We start from the raw sequence: 17,291 nt of genomic DNA, 5'->3' as shown, positions 1-17,291 counted from the left end.
GAGATTTTAATGGATGAATGGGAATTTTGAGCTAATAAGCAAGTATAATAATACGCAGCATGTCTGTTGACTCCTTTCTCATTCAGTTACAATCATCTAGGGAAGAATGCAGTTCTTTGAGATTGTCCAAATAACAGGAGAAAATTCCTGCAGTCTTCTATAAAACCCGTGGGTTTTTTATGTGTTGTTAAGTTTATTCTGGCTTTCTTCGTCCAACCCAGTTCACATGTTCTTGAATTCAAATATCTTGTAAAGAAATGTAGGTTTTTATTCAATTACAATAAAATGCAATCTTATGTGAGGTATAAGTCATTTCTGTGTAAGGATAGAAGTGATGTGATTTCTTAAACTTCTTTAATTGTGCTGGCTTTACCCCTGCAGGTTTTAATGTATTTTCTTCACAGAGACAAAACACCTAGGAACTTATCTTGCAATTTCAGCTAAAAGTTCATTCTGTATCTTGCTGTCTTTATATTCAGATCAGTCTTATTAGTTCAAAGACTTCTAGTTTGTGCAGGTTAATAAAATTCAAGAAAGGATCTTTCAAACTAATCTCAAGAGCAAGTCAGAGTAAGAATCAGGCTAACTTATATGCAAAGGATGTTCTGAGAGGAAGCTTTACCTTATGTTGCTGATAATCAGATGCATATTGTCCTCCAGCTTATTACAGAGCAAATCTCAGCATTTTGCAGTTACTGTTCTATAAAAAGAATATTACAAAATTTTATTATCTTGTTTTTACAAACAAAGCAATAAGAATACTTCAGCATGTCAGTGTCATCCTGCAAGATGTTGCTTTATTAGTGAGATAAGAGGTTATTGGGCTGCTGTGGAAATACAGAATAGACTAAATCTGTATTCCACTTCAACATCTGCATATAAATTCATGTAGAAAAATAACATACAGAAATAGAGAAAATTCCCACCCTTATCCCACAGCTACTTAGACTCCATGATGCTAAACAAAATAAAACTTCTTTCAGTCCTACCTGCCTGGGAGTTTTTCTTGCAAGTCTTTTCTGTTTTATAATTTCAGCAAGCTAATTTAATTACTTCGGCCAAATTCTTACACAAGAAAACTGGTAGTTTTCTTTCCTGTAAAGTGTCAACAAAAATAAACTTATTGGGACATAAGCCAGAACTGGGATTAATTTAAAAATGGCCCTTGATTATGTCTACAGGATGAATGCAGAAAGCCCAGGATGCTTGTCCCTTAAGTTGCTTTGCCTCAACTCCTCTCCAGAATTATGGGCTATGCTTTTGCAGATCTACTGGTATAGTAGTACAGGAAAGCTTCCGGTCCAAAGCTCCAAACCAAAAAGGAGGTGGAGCACAATAAGGTTGTGACTGCTTGTCCGCAGGCATAAGCATGTAATTCATACCCAAAATGTGGGCACGAATTGAGATGTAATTTTGGGAAAGGGAGCAGGGCAACTAAACCTCCACTCTAGGGGAATTTTCTAAAATCTCCCTAAAGAGAATTGAGGAGGCAACAGGGCATGCAGCTTGGTGAAGAGAAGTTAACCAAGACAGGGGAAATGTGAAAACAAGGCAAAGAAGCCATTTGATGGCTAAGGTTTAGATGCCTTTCAGATGTGAAGTGAGATACAGAAGAAATAGTTTGAACTATTAATTCATTAGTACATTGCAAGCTAACAGGAAAAGGCACAAATGCAAATCTGAGCAGCTGAAAGAAAATCTGTTTAACATCTAGCATTAATCAAAGCCTGTGTGAAGATGCATAAAGAACAGGGAGTAAAATATGTTCATTAGAGAAAAGACTTTATTTTACCAAGTCAGCAGGAAAACAGGATATTTAATATTATGTAGTGGCTACTCTGCACTTTAATGAAGGTAGCATATCTTTACTGGTATTCTTCTATATGTTAAGAATGAAAAACTAGACTTGTTAAGCTTACAAGATATATAGGCTATTAATTTTTGTTTGTTTAATTATCCCCATCAGGGATGTAATTTCAGTCAGTGCATGAAAAAAATCAGTATTTGTGTTTTTTCTGCTGCACAGAACCTGAAGCGTGTGGCAGAGACATGGATGGATGAGTTTGCAGAGTACATCTACCAGCGACGGCCTGAGTACAGACATCTCTCAACTGGTGACATCTCTGCCCAGAAGGAACTTCGCAAGCACCTGAAATGTAAAGATTTCAAGTGGTTCATGGCTGCAGTGGCTTGGGATGTCCCCAAATATTACCCACCTGTGGAGCCTCCACCTGCTGCCTGGGGGGAGGTGAGGAATACAAATCAGAAGAAATTTAAATGAGCCTGACATTTTACATCACAGGAAATTAAAAGTATGAAATTATATTTAGCACCTTAGATAACTAGTGTTATTAAGGAGTTCATCCTGAAATTAGCCATTAAAACAAGAAACTGTTATGTCTTAGGACTGTTGCTGTCCATTCTATAATTCATTACAATTTAGTGTGTACAGGCCATAAGATACATGCCCATTGAGAACAAGAACATGGAAAAGAATATGTAGCACTCGTTATTGCATATCACAACTTTAGAGTCTCATTAGCAAAAAGGAGGTCTGAAGTCAATACTGTATTTTTGCAAATCTGCTCATATGCCTCCTCCTAGGCTTACAGTTCACCAGGATCACTGTGCAGATGCAGTTATGTTTGGTCTGTTTTGATCATATATGTGAATATGGAAAGTGGAGCCTTGCTGCAGTTCTCTTAAAAAGACGAATTTTGCTGAACTTGTGGTCAGCTTTTTGTAGATTCCACAAGCAGGCAAATGGAATGCATCTTTTGGGGAAAAGGGAAGGGAAAGGAGAGGAAAGGGAAGCTTCCTCCTGTATTTTGCTACTGTTTAAACAGGGTGAGAATATCTGTGCTGAGTTCTTTCTCAATTTACTGGAGATACTCAGTAGAAGCCAGACTTGATCAGAGTTGTCATTCCTTCCATGTCCGCTTTCATGGTCTTCCACATGCATACATGTGCATTCTTCAAGGACTGTGATCATGAGATCTATAACTTCTATAGACAGCCAAACAGTTCTTCTCTCAGTGACAGGATCTAAGTAGAAGAAATTGGGATTCAGATATTAATTCTGCTCACATCATTACTGATGCATTCCTTGCATAAAAGCATGAGTTCATGATAGTAAATTGTACATCATAGCAGTGGTAACTAATCTGTACCTTAAAAGTACTTACTGAGTTCTTAGTAAGGAAACGAAGACTGAAGGCTTTGTTTCCTCTCAAATATAGTTTCTCTCTGACGTAAAAGAGAAGTTCCAGTCCTACCACTCTATTTTTCCCTGGGACTATCGCATTCCTGTGAAGCTTTAATTAATCTGTTGACTCTTGGTAAGAACTTAAACTTGGAGGTCAATGGCTACCATAACCAGAAACAGACAGAGGAACACAGACGTGTGTTACTGTTTTGTAAGAATCAAGCAATTCTAGAAACCTTGCTGACTAAACACACTAGAAGTCTATGCCAAGGCTGACTGCCATTTAATATTCTCTCTGCTTGCACTTGGGAAGACTTTATATCAGTCTGAGGAAGAATAAACAAGAGGTCTCAGGCATTCTTGTGCTCTAGTATTTTGATGCACAGATAGAAGCTATGTGGTGTAAAATCAGACATCTGGTAAACAACCTATGCGTAACTCCTCTCTTTCTGCAAACTCTCTTAAAATCTGATACCTAAATCTCTCAAAATCTATTCACAATAGAGACGAAGTAAATCTGAGAAACAGAACTAGTTGTCTCCACTATCCTCAACACAACCTTATCTCTTGTTCTTGTTTGTGCCTTTTGTCCTTTGTAGTTGGTAGGGTGTATCTTTCATTTTATATTTTGCTCTGCCTTCTAACATCTGAAATATGTGCAGCATGGCAATGCAATGATGAATCCAGACAGATTAAGGTTAGTGATCATCAATTCTTTGGGTAAGATTACTGTACTGTTTTCTCTCCCACCATGGGGGAAAAAAAGGCAAATTTTAAATTAGATTTTGTTTCTTAAAAATATGTTGGAAAGTGTGCTACCAGCTGAAAAACAGTAATAACCATTCCATTCTCTTTCAAAGATACAATAATTTATTTGTAATGTGTATTGGAAATCCTTCTGAAGGAAGTTAAGAACAATAGCTGCATTAGATGAGATTTGTACATTAAATGTTTTCTTAGGAAGTACTCCTAAATCTACAAGCCACTGCAAGTGTGTTGCACAGCTTCCAACAGTATCTTTGGAAACCTATTTTACAGTAAATCAATCATATACTGTCAGCCATTGTAATTTGTTTTAGACTTTACTAATCCTATTATCAGGGTGATATGAAAAGATTGATTTGTTTTACTGAGTTGAAAGGGAAATATTTAAGCTTGGTTTCATTTGTTGTTGCATAAACCTCTTATTTGATGATTTAATACAAAGCAAGTCACTCAGTCACTGCAGCAGTTCTGAGCTATAGGACCTGAAAATACTCATTTTTCAGTCCAGACCTCATGTATTTTATGGAATTGTTTTACCGCCGTGGCTTGAAAATGTCATGCATGAAGTTAAATCAAATAGTATATTTGAAAAGGGTTTAAAACGTAAGAATGCACTAATCTCTTATTTTTGGTTTTAAAGTCTCACTTTCATAGCCTTAATGAGTCAGTACCAGTCCACCAAGTGTCACATGGGCATTGTACCAGTTATTCCCCCATCACACACAGAACAAGTGCCACACAGCTGTGTTTCTCACAGTTCTTCTGTCAAGATCACTGTCATGCAGCACAGCGAGTCCCACTTTCTTCAGGGACATCTTTAGCAGTGCGTGACTTCTTTCAACTTCAGCTTTTCCTTTTTATGGCTCTCACAAATGATAAATCCATTTAAAATTGCCATGTATCTGTTGGCAGGAAAGGTGGCTCATTTCTCCTCATTTGATCTGTAAACATTGATGGCCCTAGGGTTATCTGAGAATGTAAGCATGTACTAAAATCATCTTTAAGTGCTGCTCAGACAAATAAAGCAACTTAAATGGATGTTGTTAATGTCTTCCAAGAGCTGCAGATACTTTTTGATTTTCAGCATTGAGTCAGATATAAGAAAAGTGTTTATATGAGCTGATAACATCAAGGTTCCTCTCATGTTGTTGCATTGTACTGGGCACTGTGAGGATAGCTGCAGTTTCATCTCCTCCTTCATTACTTTAAGACAATTTTAGATTGCTCTGCTTCACCATTTTTGGTTTTGGTGTGTCTAGTTAGGGCACATCGAACACACAGTTGACCCTCATGCTACTGGGAGTGACTCAACCCCTGCCTTCCTCAAGGCTGAGGTGACCTAGGCTTACAGTGGGGCTGTAAGGCAGGCAGAGCATCACCCATACTCTCAAGGGCAACCCTTGCAGGAACTATTACATTCTTCAGTGTAAGAAGTCAGACCATCTTAATCTGCCTCTCTCCTGGAGAGTAGATGAAATCACGTAACTCCTGACTTTCTGCAAAACTCTAACGTCAATTTAGTGTAGGTCAAATGTTATGGTTTAATCTGGCTGGTGATTCAGCGTGCATGCAGTCATTTGACACGCAATCACTTGCTTGCTCCCCCCCCACTCCCAGTGAAATGGAGGAGAGAATCAAGAGGAAAAAAATATAGAACTCATGGGCTGAGGTAAAACAATTTATTAAGATATAAAAAAGGAAAAGGATAACAGGACAATGTATATTTATATATGAATGTATATAGCAAGTTATGCATGAAGTGCAAAATGCAAGTCTATAGGAGTGAAAGCAAGAATGAGTTACCTGGGAGGTCTACAAAGAGGCTGGATAAAATCTAACCAGACGTAAAGGAGAATGAGAAGAAATTATACAGATATAGCAGCAATAAAAAGAAGGCCAGGGAAGATGTGGGCTCCCTCCAGAAGGAGAATGGAGGCCTGTTCACAATGGATATGGAGAAAGATGAGGTGCTCAATGATTTCTTTGCCTTGGTCTTCACTGGTAAGGGCTCTAGCCACACCACCCAAGCTACCAAATGCTAAGGTAAGAACTGGGAGAAGGAAGATGTGCCTGCTGTAAGTGAAGATCAGGTTCAAGACCGTCTAAAGAACCTGAAGGTGCACAAGTCCATGGGACCCAGCAAGATTCTTCCACATGTTCTGAGGAAACTGGTGAATGAAGTTGCCAAGCTGCTATCCACCATATTTGTAAGGTCATGGCAATCTAGTGAAGTTCCCACTGACTGGAAAAGCAGAAACATAATCCCCATTTTTCAAGAAGGGAAAAGAAGATGATCCAGGGACAGTGAGACAGGTCAGTCTCACTGCTGTGCCTGGCAAGATCGTGCAGCAGATCTTTCTGAAGGCATTACTAAAGCACATGAAAAATCAAACTGGGGTGATTAGTGGTTACCAACATAACTTCACCGGGGGCAAATTATGCCTAACAAACTTGGTGACCTTTTATGATGGAGTTACAGCATCAGTAGATAAAGGAAGTGCAACTGACATCACCTACCTGGACTTTTTTTTTTTTTTTAAGTCATCCCATATGATATCCTGATCACCAAATTGGAGAAAAATTGATTTGATGGATGGACCACTCACTGAATAAGGGATTGGCTGGATTGTCACACTCAGAGTTGCAGTCAATGGCTCTTTGTTCAAGTAGAGACTGGTGATGAGTGGCATTCCTTGGGGATCAGTGCTGAGACCAGTTCTGTCCAACATCTTTATAGGCAACATGGACAGTGTGATTGAGTGTAACCTCACAAGTTTGCAGACAACACCAAGCTGAGTAGTGCATTTGTCTCGCAAGAGGGAAGATATGCTATCCAGAGGGACCTGGACAGGCTTGAGAGGTGGGCCCAGCCCATCCTAAGCACAAACACAGGCTGTGCAGAGAATGTCTTGAGAGCAGCTCTGAGGAAAAGGATTTGAGGGCATCAGTTATGAAAATCTCAGCATGAGCAATATGATCTTGCAGTCAGAAGGCCAACTGTATCTTGGGTTGCATCAAGAAATGCGTGATGGTTGAGGAAGGTGATCCTGCATTTCAAGTCTGCTCTTGTGAGACCCCAGCTAGAGTCCAGTTCTCAAGCCCATGACACAAGAGAGACGTGGAGCTGTTGGAGCAGATCCAGAGAAGAGCCATGAGGATGATGAGAGGGTTGGAGCACCTCCCCTACAAGGAGGGCGCAAGGCTGAGAGTTGGAGCTCTTCAGCCTGGAGAAGAGAAGGCTTCAGGGGGATATTATAGTAGATTTCCAGTACCTGAAGGGGGCCTACAGGAAGGCTGGGAAGAGACTTTTTATAAGGTCATGTAGCAATGAATGAATAGAAATGGATTTAAACTGGAAGAGGATAGATTTACATTAAGTATAGGAAAGAAATTCTTTACTGTGGGGGCAGTGATGCACTGTAACAGGATGCCCAGAGAGATACTGGTTGCCCCCTCCCTGGAAGCACTCAAGGCCAGGCTGGATGGGGCTTTGAGCAACCTGGTCTAGAGGGAACTGTTCCTGCATACATCAGAGGAGTTGGAACTAGATGATCTTAAGGGTCCCTTACAACCCAAACCATTCTATGATTTTATGAATTGCTCACTACTCCCCTGTCAATGCCCTGCTCCTGTCTCAAGCAGTGGAAGAGAGTGAGATGAACTCCCACCCCCTTCAAAACTCTCTTTCTGCTTGATGTCACATAGCATGGGATATCCCTTTGGCCAGTTTAAATCATCTGTCCTGATTCTGTCCCTTTGTATGGGAATTACTAAGTCACAGTCTGAGCCAATCATTGAGCACCTAGTGAAGGGACAGAACCAGCCCTGGGAGCACAGGTGAAAGCATTTCACCAGGTTCCACCCCTCTCTAGGCTTCATTTAAGGGCTGGCTGTCACAAGGGAAGGTTCTCTATCTGGATATCTCTCATTTTGGAGTATTCAGCAAGCCCTGTTCTTTGGGATGGGTAAGCAAATCTTTCTTTAACTATCACCCTTTTTTGGGTTATTTAGAACTGGTTGTTTGCTGTTACTTTTCCTGATACTCCTCCCAGCCCTTCATTAATACAGGTTGAGAAACTGGAACAGCCTTTTTTCTGAACAACACTGCTTAGCAATAAGTATAAACATGGTGTGCTATCAATGTTTTTTTTCTCCTAGAACAAAAGCATAGTGTCATACCAGGCACTCTGAAAAAAACAATTGTCTCAGTCACATTATCTAGGAGACAGTATATTCTGCTGTATGTAAATATAGAGAAGTTTCTCTGTGCATCTCTGAAAAACACCAATACTTTAAGAAAGCAAGCAAACCCTGAGTTTAAAATGAAATACTTTAACAGGAACTAATAATCAAGTGTGAATGACCCTACTGACAACATCTGCCAAAAATATTTTTGTATGTCAGTCCTTTGTTCTTTTTCCTAAAAGTTAATGTAGAAATATTTATCAAATCAACAACTTTAAATATCTTCTTCAAACATAAAGCCTAGGTTCAAAGAGCTTTTGTCCTATAATGCCCCAGCTCCTGTTTAATGTATTCCCCTTTCTACTTTTATAGTGTAGTTGAGCTTTTTCCAGGCTTTGACTACTCTTTATGAACATCTTTTTTTTTTTTTTTTTTTTAATACGTTGAGAAAAGAAACTGTAGTTTTAATGTCTAACTCACTTTCATAACCCCCAAGGACTGTACCTACACTCAAGCAGTCCTTTCTCCTAACGGCTTGCTACCTCATTTAAAAAGCAGAAATTGGATGTTACAACAGCAGAAATGTCTCTCACTTGGTAAGTCTTTATTTCCCAAACGTAGATGCAGCACTGAAAAACTCTCTATACCTTTGGCCTTACTCCTTCCCTATAGAATAGAGAGACTACGAGCCCTTTAGAATCTGTGCTTGAACACATGAATTGCTCTCTATAAGAAGATAGGGCCTACAATCTTTTCTTAGTAGCATCATCCCAGTGTGTGTGTTCAGATAATTTTAAGAACTACATGAGAGATGAAATGTCTCCACAATTGCCCAGCTACAAATGTTGGAAATGGGAGTCTATTAGGAGTGCTAGCTATGTTTCTAGCTGTGATGTAAACATTTGACATCTGTTGTGCGGTGTGACTGGAGACAAAGCAGTTCAAATGCATACTGATGTAAATGTGAAAATACAGCATCTCTTTGCTGCAATCCTGCTCTCCTTCCTTGTTCTGTGAAGGGATCTTAGGGGATTTGTAGGTAACGTAATGTTGGTGTTCAGCAGAACATTCCCCATGGTTCTGGCAGCAGTTTGATGGCACAATTCAGTTTCTAGTTTCTGCCAACGCCACACAGGAATGCCAGAGAACAAAAGCACAGACTTTATTGAAATGCCTGTAATACAAAAAGAAAATGAGAAACAAGCCACTGCCCTTCTGCAGCTGAAAAGGTGGATAAAACAAAACAAAAAGATGAATTAACATGTGGGCTGCAACAAACCAGAATGAAAACTAACTTGAGAAAACCTTTCAGGAGCAGAGGGAAGAACAGAGGAAATAAAAAAGCAGTGGATTCCAGTAGTGAATATCCTAAATGTAGCTTTGGCTCAAAGCCTTCCAGAAATGCTTAGAATACATTTACCACAACATCCAAATGAATGAGAACAGGATGAAGAAATGTCATCTAGGCAAAATTATGTCAGCCCTTTAATACAATGAGCACTCATTAGATGTGGGGTGTATTTTCTTTCATTTTAGAGATCTTTGATTTTAGAGATCAGAAATGAGTCCAAATAATCCTTGGAGAAATTTTTTCACTTAAGAAAAAATAAGTTAAAAAAAAATCGGTCTTTTCCACTGATTGTTCTTATCTCCATCTTCTGATGGATGATATGAAGATGAAGGAGAGTTACTGAGGACTTATTATCTTTCATCCTTTTTTCAGTTAACATGACTCTACTGTGGGGCTCAGTGCTGGGTTTCTGCATCTGTCTGTACGTACTGGCAGGTTAGCAGCAATTTTATTGCACTGAAATAAGAAAGAATGCCCTAGAACTATGCTTGTCAGTGTTTTGAAAGAATATGCCTGTGAGCACTGGTGAAGGCTCAGAATTCTTAAGCTCAAACTGCTGCTCACATTGCTTGCTCAATCTGCTCCTTTTTAGGCTAAGCAAATGTAGTTCCTAAAGCCTTTCCTGAAGGTGGTTGTTTTTTTCCTCCAATTCCTGTTGTTTTCCCATCTGTCTAAATCTTTCTCAGAACATGATGAATAGACTAAATTCCAATTCTCCAAAATAATAATAAAAAAGAGCAAAGCAGTTCTCCTATGTGTATTACAAGCACAAGGCTTACCCCTGTTGTACTCTGTGTTCTTTTCTGTGATGCGATGTCTTCCATCCTGTTTTGGTTTTGTTTATCTTTTCTGTGAGGTAAGGCATATTTAAGAGTAGCAATATTTACGTTTCTCTAATATAATATGGCAATGATGACTGGTTTAAAAAAAAATATTTCCATTGAAAATTGCAAATCGCTCCTCAGCTCTGTTCAGCATCTAGCTTTTCTTAAAATAAGGATCAAAGTAGTTGCAGGAATGTCAAAAATGTGCACCTCCCTTCTGTCTGTTGCACATCCAGAATCTGTATACAGCTTCATGAATCATAGAATCGTTAAGATTGGAGAAGACCTCCAAGGTAATCTAGTCCAGCCATCCACCTACCACCAGTATTTCCCACTAAACCGTGTTCCTTAGTATCACATCTAAACTTTTTTTTAACACCTCCAGGGGCGATGACCTCACCACATCCCTGGGCAGCCCAATCCAATGCCTACCACTCTTCCAGAGAAGAAATTTTTCTGAATATCCAACCTGAACATCCCCTAGCACAACTTGAGGCCATTCCCTCTTGTCCCATCGCTAGTTATGTGGGAGCAGAAGTTGACTCCACCTTGCCACAACCTCCTTTGAAGGATTTGTAGGAGCAGTAAGGTCTCCCCGAGCCTTCTCTTCTCCAGACTAAACAATCCCAGCTCCTTCAGCTGTTCCCAGTAAGACTTGTGCTCCTGACCCCTCACAGTTTTGTTGCCCTTCTCTGGATGTGCTCCAGGGCCACGTTGTCTTTCTTGTAATGAGAGGCCCAAAACTGAACACTGCACTTGAAGTGCAGCCAAATGAATAACGAATGTGCATAGGCTTTGGTTACTTACTGTCTGTGCATCTCGTTGAAATGGAAAGTTTAAGAAATCCTCTTTGCTTTGGCAGTGTCTGAAGCATTTTTAAGCAGCTCAGCCAAGGTATTCAAGGGGAAACGTATGTGATATTTCAAAATAAATATGGCTTTTTTCTCTTTTTAGTAGTAGAAGGCAGCCTATGCATTTTCAATCCAGTTCTCCAGAAATACCTCCTTAGGAGCCGTGGTGCATAAATGGTGTGAGTGATAGTCACAGGTTATTACTCAGTTGTTTCAGCCTCCTTTTAAGAAAAAGTCCCACTGCAGTTTGTTTGCAGAAGCACACAGACAGCATGAGGAACCTCTGTGGGTGGGCATGATAAGTACTCTTTAATTTTATGCCTTTTGAAAAGTGCTGTGTGACTTTACCTACATTGACATTACTGTTAGAGGAAGAACAAGCACTGGGACAGAGTGTTCAGAGCAATATTGCTTTGAAGCCTGTGAGAGACTGATTTGGAAATTGTGTCCTTATAATGCCATTATCTCACTTGGTTCAGTAGGAGGTGAAAAAACTGCCAGACTCAGCTTTGAACCTTTCACACCTTTTTTCTCTTAGTTTCTTTGCATGAGGCTATTTCATACAAGCCTACCTTTTATTTGTTAAGCAGAGTATTTCTAACTCTGCTGCTTCTGAAGCTGTTCAAAAGAAGAGATCACTCCAAGACCTGGTGTTATACCCTGTAAAAACCAGTTCTGTGCAACTGAATCTCAAGCCCCTCAGTTTCTACAACGGCTAAATTCATAACCCCATAATCTTGATGACTCTGCTCTGCAGCCTGATTTGATGTGAAATGTTGATGCTTGACCTTACAGATTCGAAATGTGGCAGCCAATCTCTGTGTGGACAGCAAACATGGAGCCACAGGGACTGAACTGAGGCTAGACATTTGTGTGAAGGATGGCTCAGAACGGACGTGGTCACATGAACAGGTATTGTAACAGCTAAAAGAAAAAAGCAGTGCAAAATAGTGGTTCTTTTTTCCAGCTTCTGAACATTTATGTGAAGTTTCTTCCTTTACTTAAGGTAAAGCTAAATGTAGAAATTATTTTTGAATGATTGCTGACCTTAGTAGCTTCTTAAAAGTATTCTTTTTAAACTAACCTCAGAACTTTGCCATATTCTTTTAAAGTTCCAAAAGGAAATCTAGTTCTTAAAGAGCTTTTGGGTCCCCATTTCTATCTCAGTATGTCATGACAACATATTGAGTTCAGTTCACTTCGCTGAAAATATTTTAAATACTACCTGGGCATCTATTGATTGTTTCCTTTTTTGCTTTCATCTCTGCAAACACAGTAAGTGGTTGTATTTTAATATGATCTATAAGCAAGATAAATAGTGTGAAAGCCAGAATGGCTTTCACAAACATGAGGAATGATAAAGGCTCAAAAATGTTTTAATCTAGGTTGGTTAGGAAGAAAAACATCTCAGGAGAGTGGGGGGAAAAGAGCTCTCATTTGTACTTGCTGTGATTGTGAGTAGCATAGGAAAGAGACTGTGACTAATTAGCTCTGGCCAACGTTCCTGAGAATCAGGATGGAAAGTACAACCTGGCCATTTAGTAACAATTTTAATGAACATGCCTTCTGCGCAGCAACGGACTCAGATTAGAGAAAAACCCACAAGGATAAGGAGAAAAAATTGTCTGTCAAGTATGGCATTTTTGAAGATATTAAAACCTTGGGAAGGAGGAGTTCTGAGGAATACATGAAGTGCTGAGGTCAAAAATTCCTCCTCTAAGGACAGTCAGAAATGCAGGGGAAGGTGTGAAAGTGAATGAAACTGAAGAGCTAAAAATGATCACAATTTAGATAAGTGCCAACACAAGGGGAAGGAAGCTGCTGAAAGAAGACTTCTTCATGTAGCTAGCAGAGATAAAGCACGGCGATAGGATGCTGAGATAGATACGTAGAATTAAGCTTTGTTTATGAAAGCAGTTGTTTCCATGGGGCTGGGGGGGAGCCTTGGGGACGAGGAGTGTTCAGAGCACAGCAAGGGGACGTTCCTCTGAGCACTGTGGTGCGGCTGTGTGGGATTGGGACTACCAAAGCCCAAGCCAGGTCACTGAATTCGTTTTTGCTGAGCAGCTCAGTAATTATCGCACACTTGTCCAAGCGCTGCTGTGTTAAGAGTGTAATTCGGAAAAGAGGCGGCAGAGGGCAGCTCTGGACAAGCTGAGCACAACCGGGCCGGGGAAGGTGAAGAGTGGGCGGCTCTGAGAGCTTCTCAAGGCTTGAAACGGGATCGGACCGAGGGTGAAAAAGAATCGCTTTAAAAAAAAAAATAAAAAATCATCTTACTGTTGCTTTGGAGTATAGATAGATATTGTTTAATCCTCAAAACAGTCTGTTTTCTGTTGGCAGAACGGAGGTTGTTTTGATTCGTTTGTGTTTGTGGTGTGCTGCAGGTTGTGAGGGTTTGCTTTGTCCCAGAGACTGCAGCACATTCAAAAGCTGCTCTTACAACTGAGCAGAGCATGGCTGCCCTTAGCCTATTTTCCTGTCAGTGTAAAGCTTAGAACTCGCACAAGAAACTCTGAAGAATCTTTTGAACAAAATTAGAGTAACATGATTTTACTTTCTCCTAGAAGGGGACCTTATTTGCTAGAGCTAGAAAGTAGAAGTTGTAGAAAAATGATGATTGGACTAATGTCTGTTACTGTATCACAGGGTAACATTTTATGTTCATAATCTTGAAGGTTCTGTCATTTCATTATAATTCATTGGCTTATGGGTTATTTAGAAACAATACAAAGCAAATTTTACTCAAGTGTTCATACTCCAAGTACAGAACACAGTCATCTGGCTGATAGGTTTCAAGGATCAGTCTGTACAAGGTGCAAATTTTAAAGCAGAATCTCAAACTTCAAGATGAAGCAAACTAGATATCAGACTTGGATGGAACTCAGAATTTCTATCCCAAAAGGAATTACAGCATGGGCAAATCATCCACAGAAAAAATTCAGTTTTCCAGTAGAAAAGAAATTTTTAACTTCAGTAGAGCAAAACATTTTAGTGATGCAGGGCTTGGATTGTTTCCAGAAATGAAGTAACATCCTTTCCCTCTGCCTCTTCCAATGTTTTCCTCCATGGAGTGATGGGGTGCAGTGATGTGAACGCTTGCTTTTCCACTACTCCAGCCATGTTACTAATATGATTTCTCCACATGCTTGTAGACACCAAAAGAGTTAATGAAAATACTGAGCATTTTATTATCATATTCCAAGTAGTGTGACCTGACATTGAGCAGATCTTGTAAATTCTGGTCTAAATTAACACAAAATTCTTTAGAAAAATGTGATATGAGGAAAGCAGTAGCTGCTAGTGTTGATGATACCACTAGACAGAGATGACCCACTGTGCTACTTGATTTGTGTAATCTTGCCAGCCTCTTAGCAGCCCCTGAGAAGACTTTCTACCTCAGGGCTGTAAAAACTAACAGTAGGACAATGGGCCACTTGCAGATTTTCTGGTGGGAAAAAAAGAACAACTCTCTGGGAACTTCTTCAGAACAAAAAAAAAAGGCACGAGTGAGGTGCATCTTGGCTTTCTTCCACCTCTCTTGCCAGAGCTAATTTCTGTTTCTCAGAAACAGGTGCAAATGAAGCAGATCAAACAGCAGCCAAGGATGTGATGGTAAAAATCTTCTTTGTCTTCTGAAGTCCTCCAGTCTGGCCAGGGATTAAGTGGGCAGACATCATCTCCAGCTCAGCCCAGACTGTAACTGTGCATCCCTCCCAGCTCTTTCTTTTCTGCTCAGAGATGTAACTCAAGTCAAAGTCTAGTTCACAGATATGACGCTGGCTTTGTGTTGGACACATGTCTACTTCAATCTTGTGCTGTGGCCTGAGCACAGTGCCCACTGACAGTGGGATCCAGACAGGCAGTGAGTAAATGAATAAAGTTGTCAAGCTGGAGAGCACTGATGGTCTCAAAAGGGCCTTTGTCCTGCAAACAGTCCCAAACCAGTGGCTGCATCTGGCAATCATTTTTCAGGCCTAGTGCCAGTTAGAAATTAAGTTGTTCTTAACAGATAAGGCAGCTGAAAAGCTGTCTTTTTCCAAGTAGTCCTATGAGAGGGCCAAGCCTCATCAAAAGCTGAAGCATGCAGGCCAAAGGGTAACTTGGTTGCAAACTCAGAGGATGGGGGTCTGGTAGGAGAATAAGAGAAAGGAAGGAAGAAGCCAGAAGGACAGAAAATGTCTTGGACTCAGTACGAAACAACAGCCCTGGAGACCTCAAGTGAAGAGAAAGCCAGCTGCCTGATTCTAATGTATTTGGAAATCTCTGTGCAGCTTTGTTTCATATCTGGGAATGAATGAGAGCAAATGAAGTGTACTACTTCATTTGAGTTCATCCATTTCTCATGAAGTCAGGCTCTGCTGGTTCCTAACATCCAAAGGAATATCCAAAGCATTAAATAGTGGCGAAGCAGAGCCTTTTGGGGTCAGGACCACGGCTACTAACATGTAGCATTGCTATGCATTATACAGAGGAAAGATCATTTTTACATCGGCCAGGTTTAGTGTTGAAGTAGACAGAATTTGCCATGTTATGGAGGATATCATAGAGTGGGGAGGTTGGAAGGATGTCGACCTTCAAATCTTACCTGCAAGTTTTAATATTGTCTGTACATCTTAGTATCAGTTGGATGTATAGAAAAGTATGATCTTTTTTTCCAATTAGTTATTTTTAATTCCACTCTTAGTCCTAAAAACTGGTTTCTGCCCCTACAAGACTTATTTTGTAACTGTATCACTAGGAAGAACATACTTGATTTTTAAATGCAACTGTTTTACGAAACAGCAGCCTAAGAAGGAGGGGGAGGAATCTGTGCCATCTAATCAGTGAGATCTACTATTACACAGATCGTGATTTTCAGTGGAAGGAAACTTTAAAAAAAAAAAAAAGCAAAAAAGCACCCTATCTGGTATCAAGTCAATCTTGACTTTCAAATGGAACACAGTGGTTCCAAATGGAAACCACACAGGAGTGGGAAAGGCAAAAGGATACCCTGGATCAGTCTGATCTGATTTAAAAGCAAGCTTTAGCTCTTTCAGGTATACTGATGCATTCAGTGTGGCAGTGGTCCTCAGGACAAGGTCCAGGCAGCAACAGGAATGGCCCCTCAGCTCACCAGTAGTGCACAGAATGAAAAATTTGGAGAGTTAGTTGCTGAGGAAGATGATAAAGGTGTTGCAAAAGGATATCTTGCAAAGTAGTCATGAGAGTGAGAATACTGCAAAATCACTGTTCTACACCATTTCTCCAGGTATGTTATTCATCACTTTGAGCTCCAAGTTTATTACTTGGCTGCAGAAAAGTAAAGCAAAAGAAAGGAAATGGCTTTTGCTTTTTTTTCCTTCAGAGGCAAACCATCTCAAACTTCTCTATTTTTGCAGAAGCAACATTGTAGCTTTTTCATATATCAAATCTTACCTCTGAGTTTGGTTGTGAAATAAGCTGTTTTGCAGGGAGTGTGTGGTGCTGCTTCCAGGAAACATAAAGATAAATGGAGAAAGACTTAACCTTTTAAAAAGCAACTATTTGGTTTGAAAATGTAGTTAAAGTTGTCCATTGCATTTTACAGCAGATAAATGTAAAAGGCACTCTGGGGGAAAGAAGAAATAAGCAGGGCATGGGGGAAGACTGAGAAAATGCTGACTGGAAAACCAGAAATAAATAGGGAATGACAGATGCTCACAGACAGAACAAGGGCTTACAATGAGACATGAGAAAAACAGCAAATATTCAGATATATACTTATATTCTGTGCCTGCAGGCCATGGGAAGCAATAGTGCCTCTCAATAGTATTATGGAGTGTGGTACAGTGCTGAAGATGTAGCATTTTTGAAAGATGCCTCTTTTAGGTAGACCACAGGGAGAAGATAGCTGTCACAGTGAAAGGTTCAGAATCTAAGAAGCACAGCAGGAGTATACCAAATCAGACTCCCATCACACTCAGCTTTAGTTTGCATTTGTAGACAGTGGTTCTGATATCAGCAAATGGACACATTGGAGCAGGATGCCAGATGAGAAACAGAGCTGCCTGGGGTGCAGTGGCTGAGGTGCTGGAGGCAGGCTAACAACAGCATAGAGTAGAAGTGCTATTCAGATAATGAGCCTGCGT

At 40.1% G+C, this 17,291-nt stretch overlaps 1 protein-coding gene across 3 annotated transcripts in view; it reads left to right on the top strand.

Moving 5' to 3' along the window:
* GALNTL6 (polypeptide N-acetylgalactosaminyltransferase like 6) overlaps positions 1-17,291 on the top strand; it is a 421,689-nt gene that overhangs the window by 397,387 nt on the left and 7,011 nt on the right. For all 3 annotated transcript variants that reach the window (XM_052682320.1, XM_052682319.1, XM_052682321.1), the window contains exons 9-10: positions 2,027-2,248; positions 11,977-12,093. In XM_052682320.1, coding sequence (XP_052538280.1) covers positions 2,027-2,248; positions 11,977-12,093 — 339 coding nt within the window. The remainder of the gene's footprint in view (positions 1-2,026; positions 2,249-11,976; positions 12,094-17,291) is intronic.

Source organism: Tympanuchus pallidicinctus, unplaced genomic scaffold (assembly GCF_026119805.1).
Source record: "Tympanuchus pallidicinctus isolate F22 unplaced genomic scaffold, pur_lepc_1.0 scaffold2, whole genome shotgun sequence".
Classification (NCBI taxonomy): Eukaryota; Metazoa; Chordata; class Aves; order Galliformes; family Phasianidae; genus Tympanuchus; species Tympanuchus pallidicinctus.
Note: the sequence above shows the minus strand (reverse complement) of the source record. Positions and strands in the feature narration are given on the sequence as shown.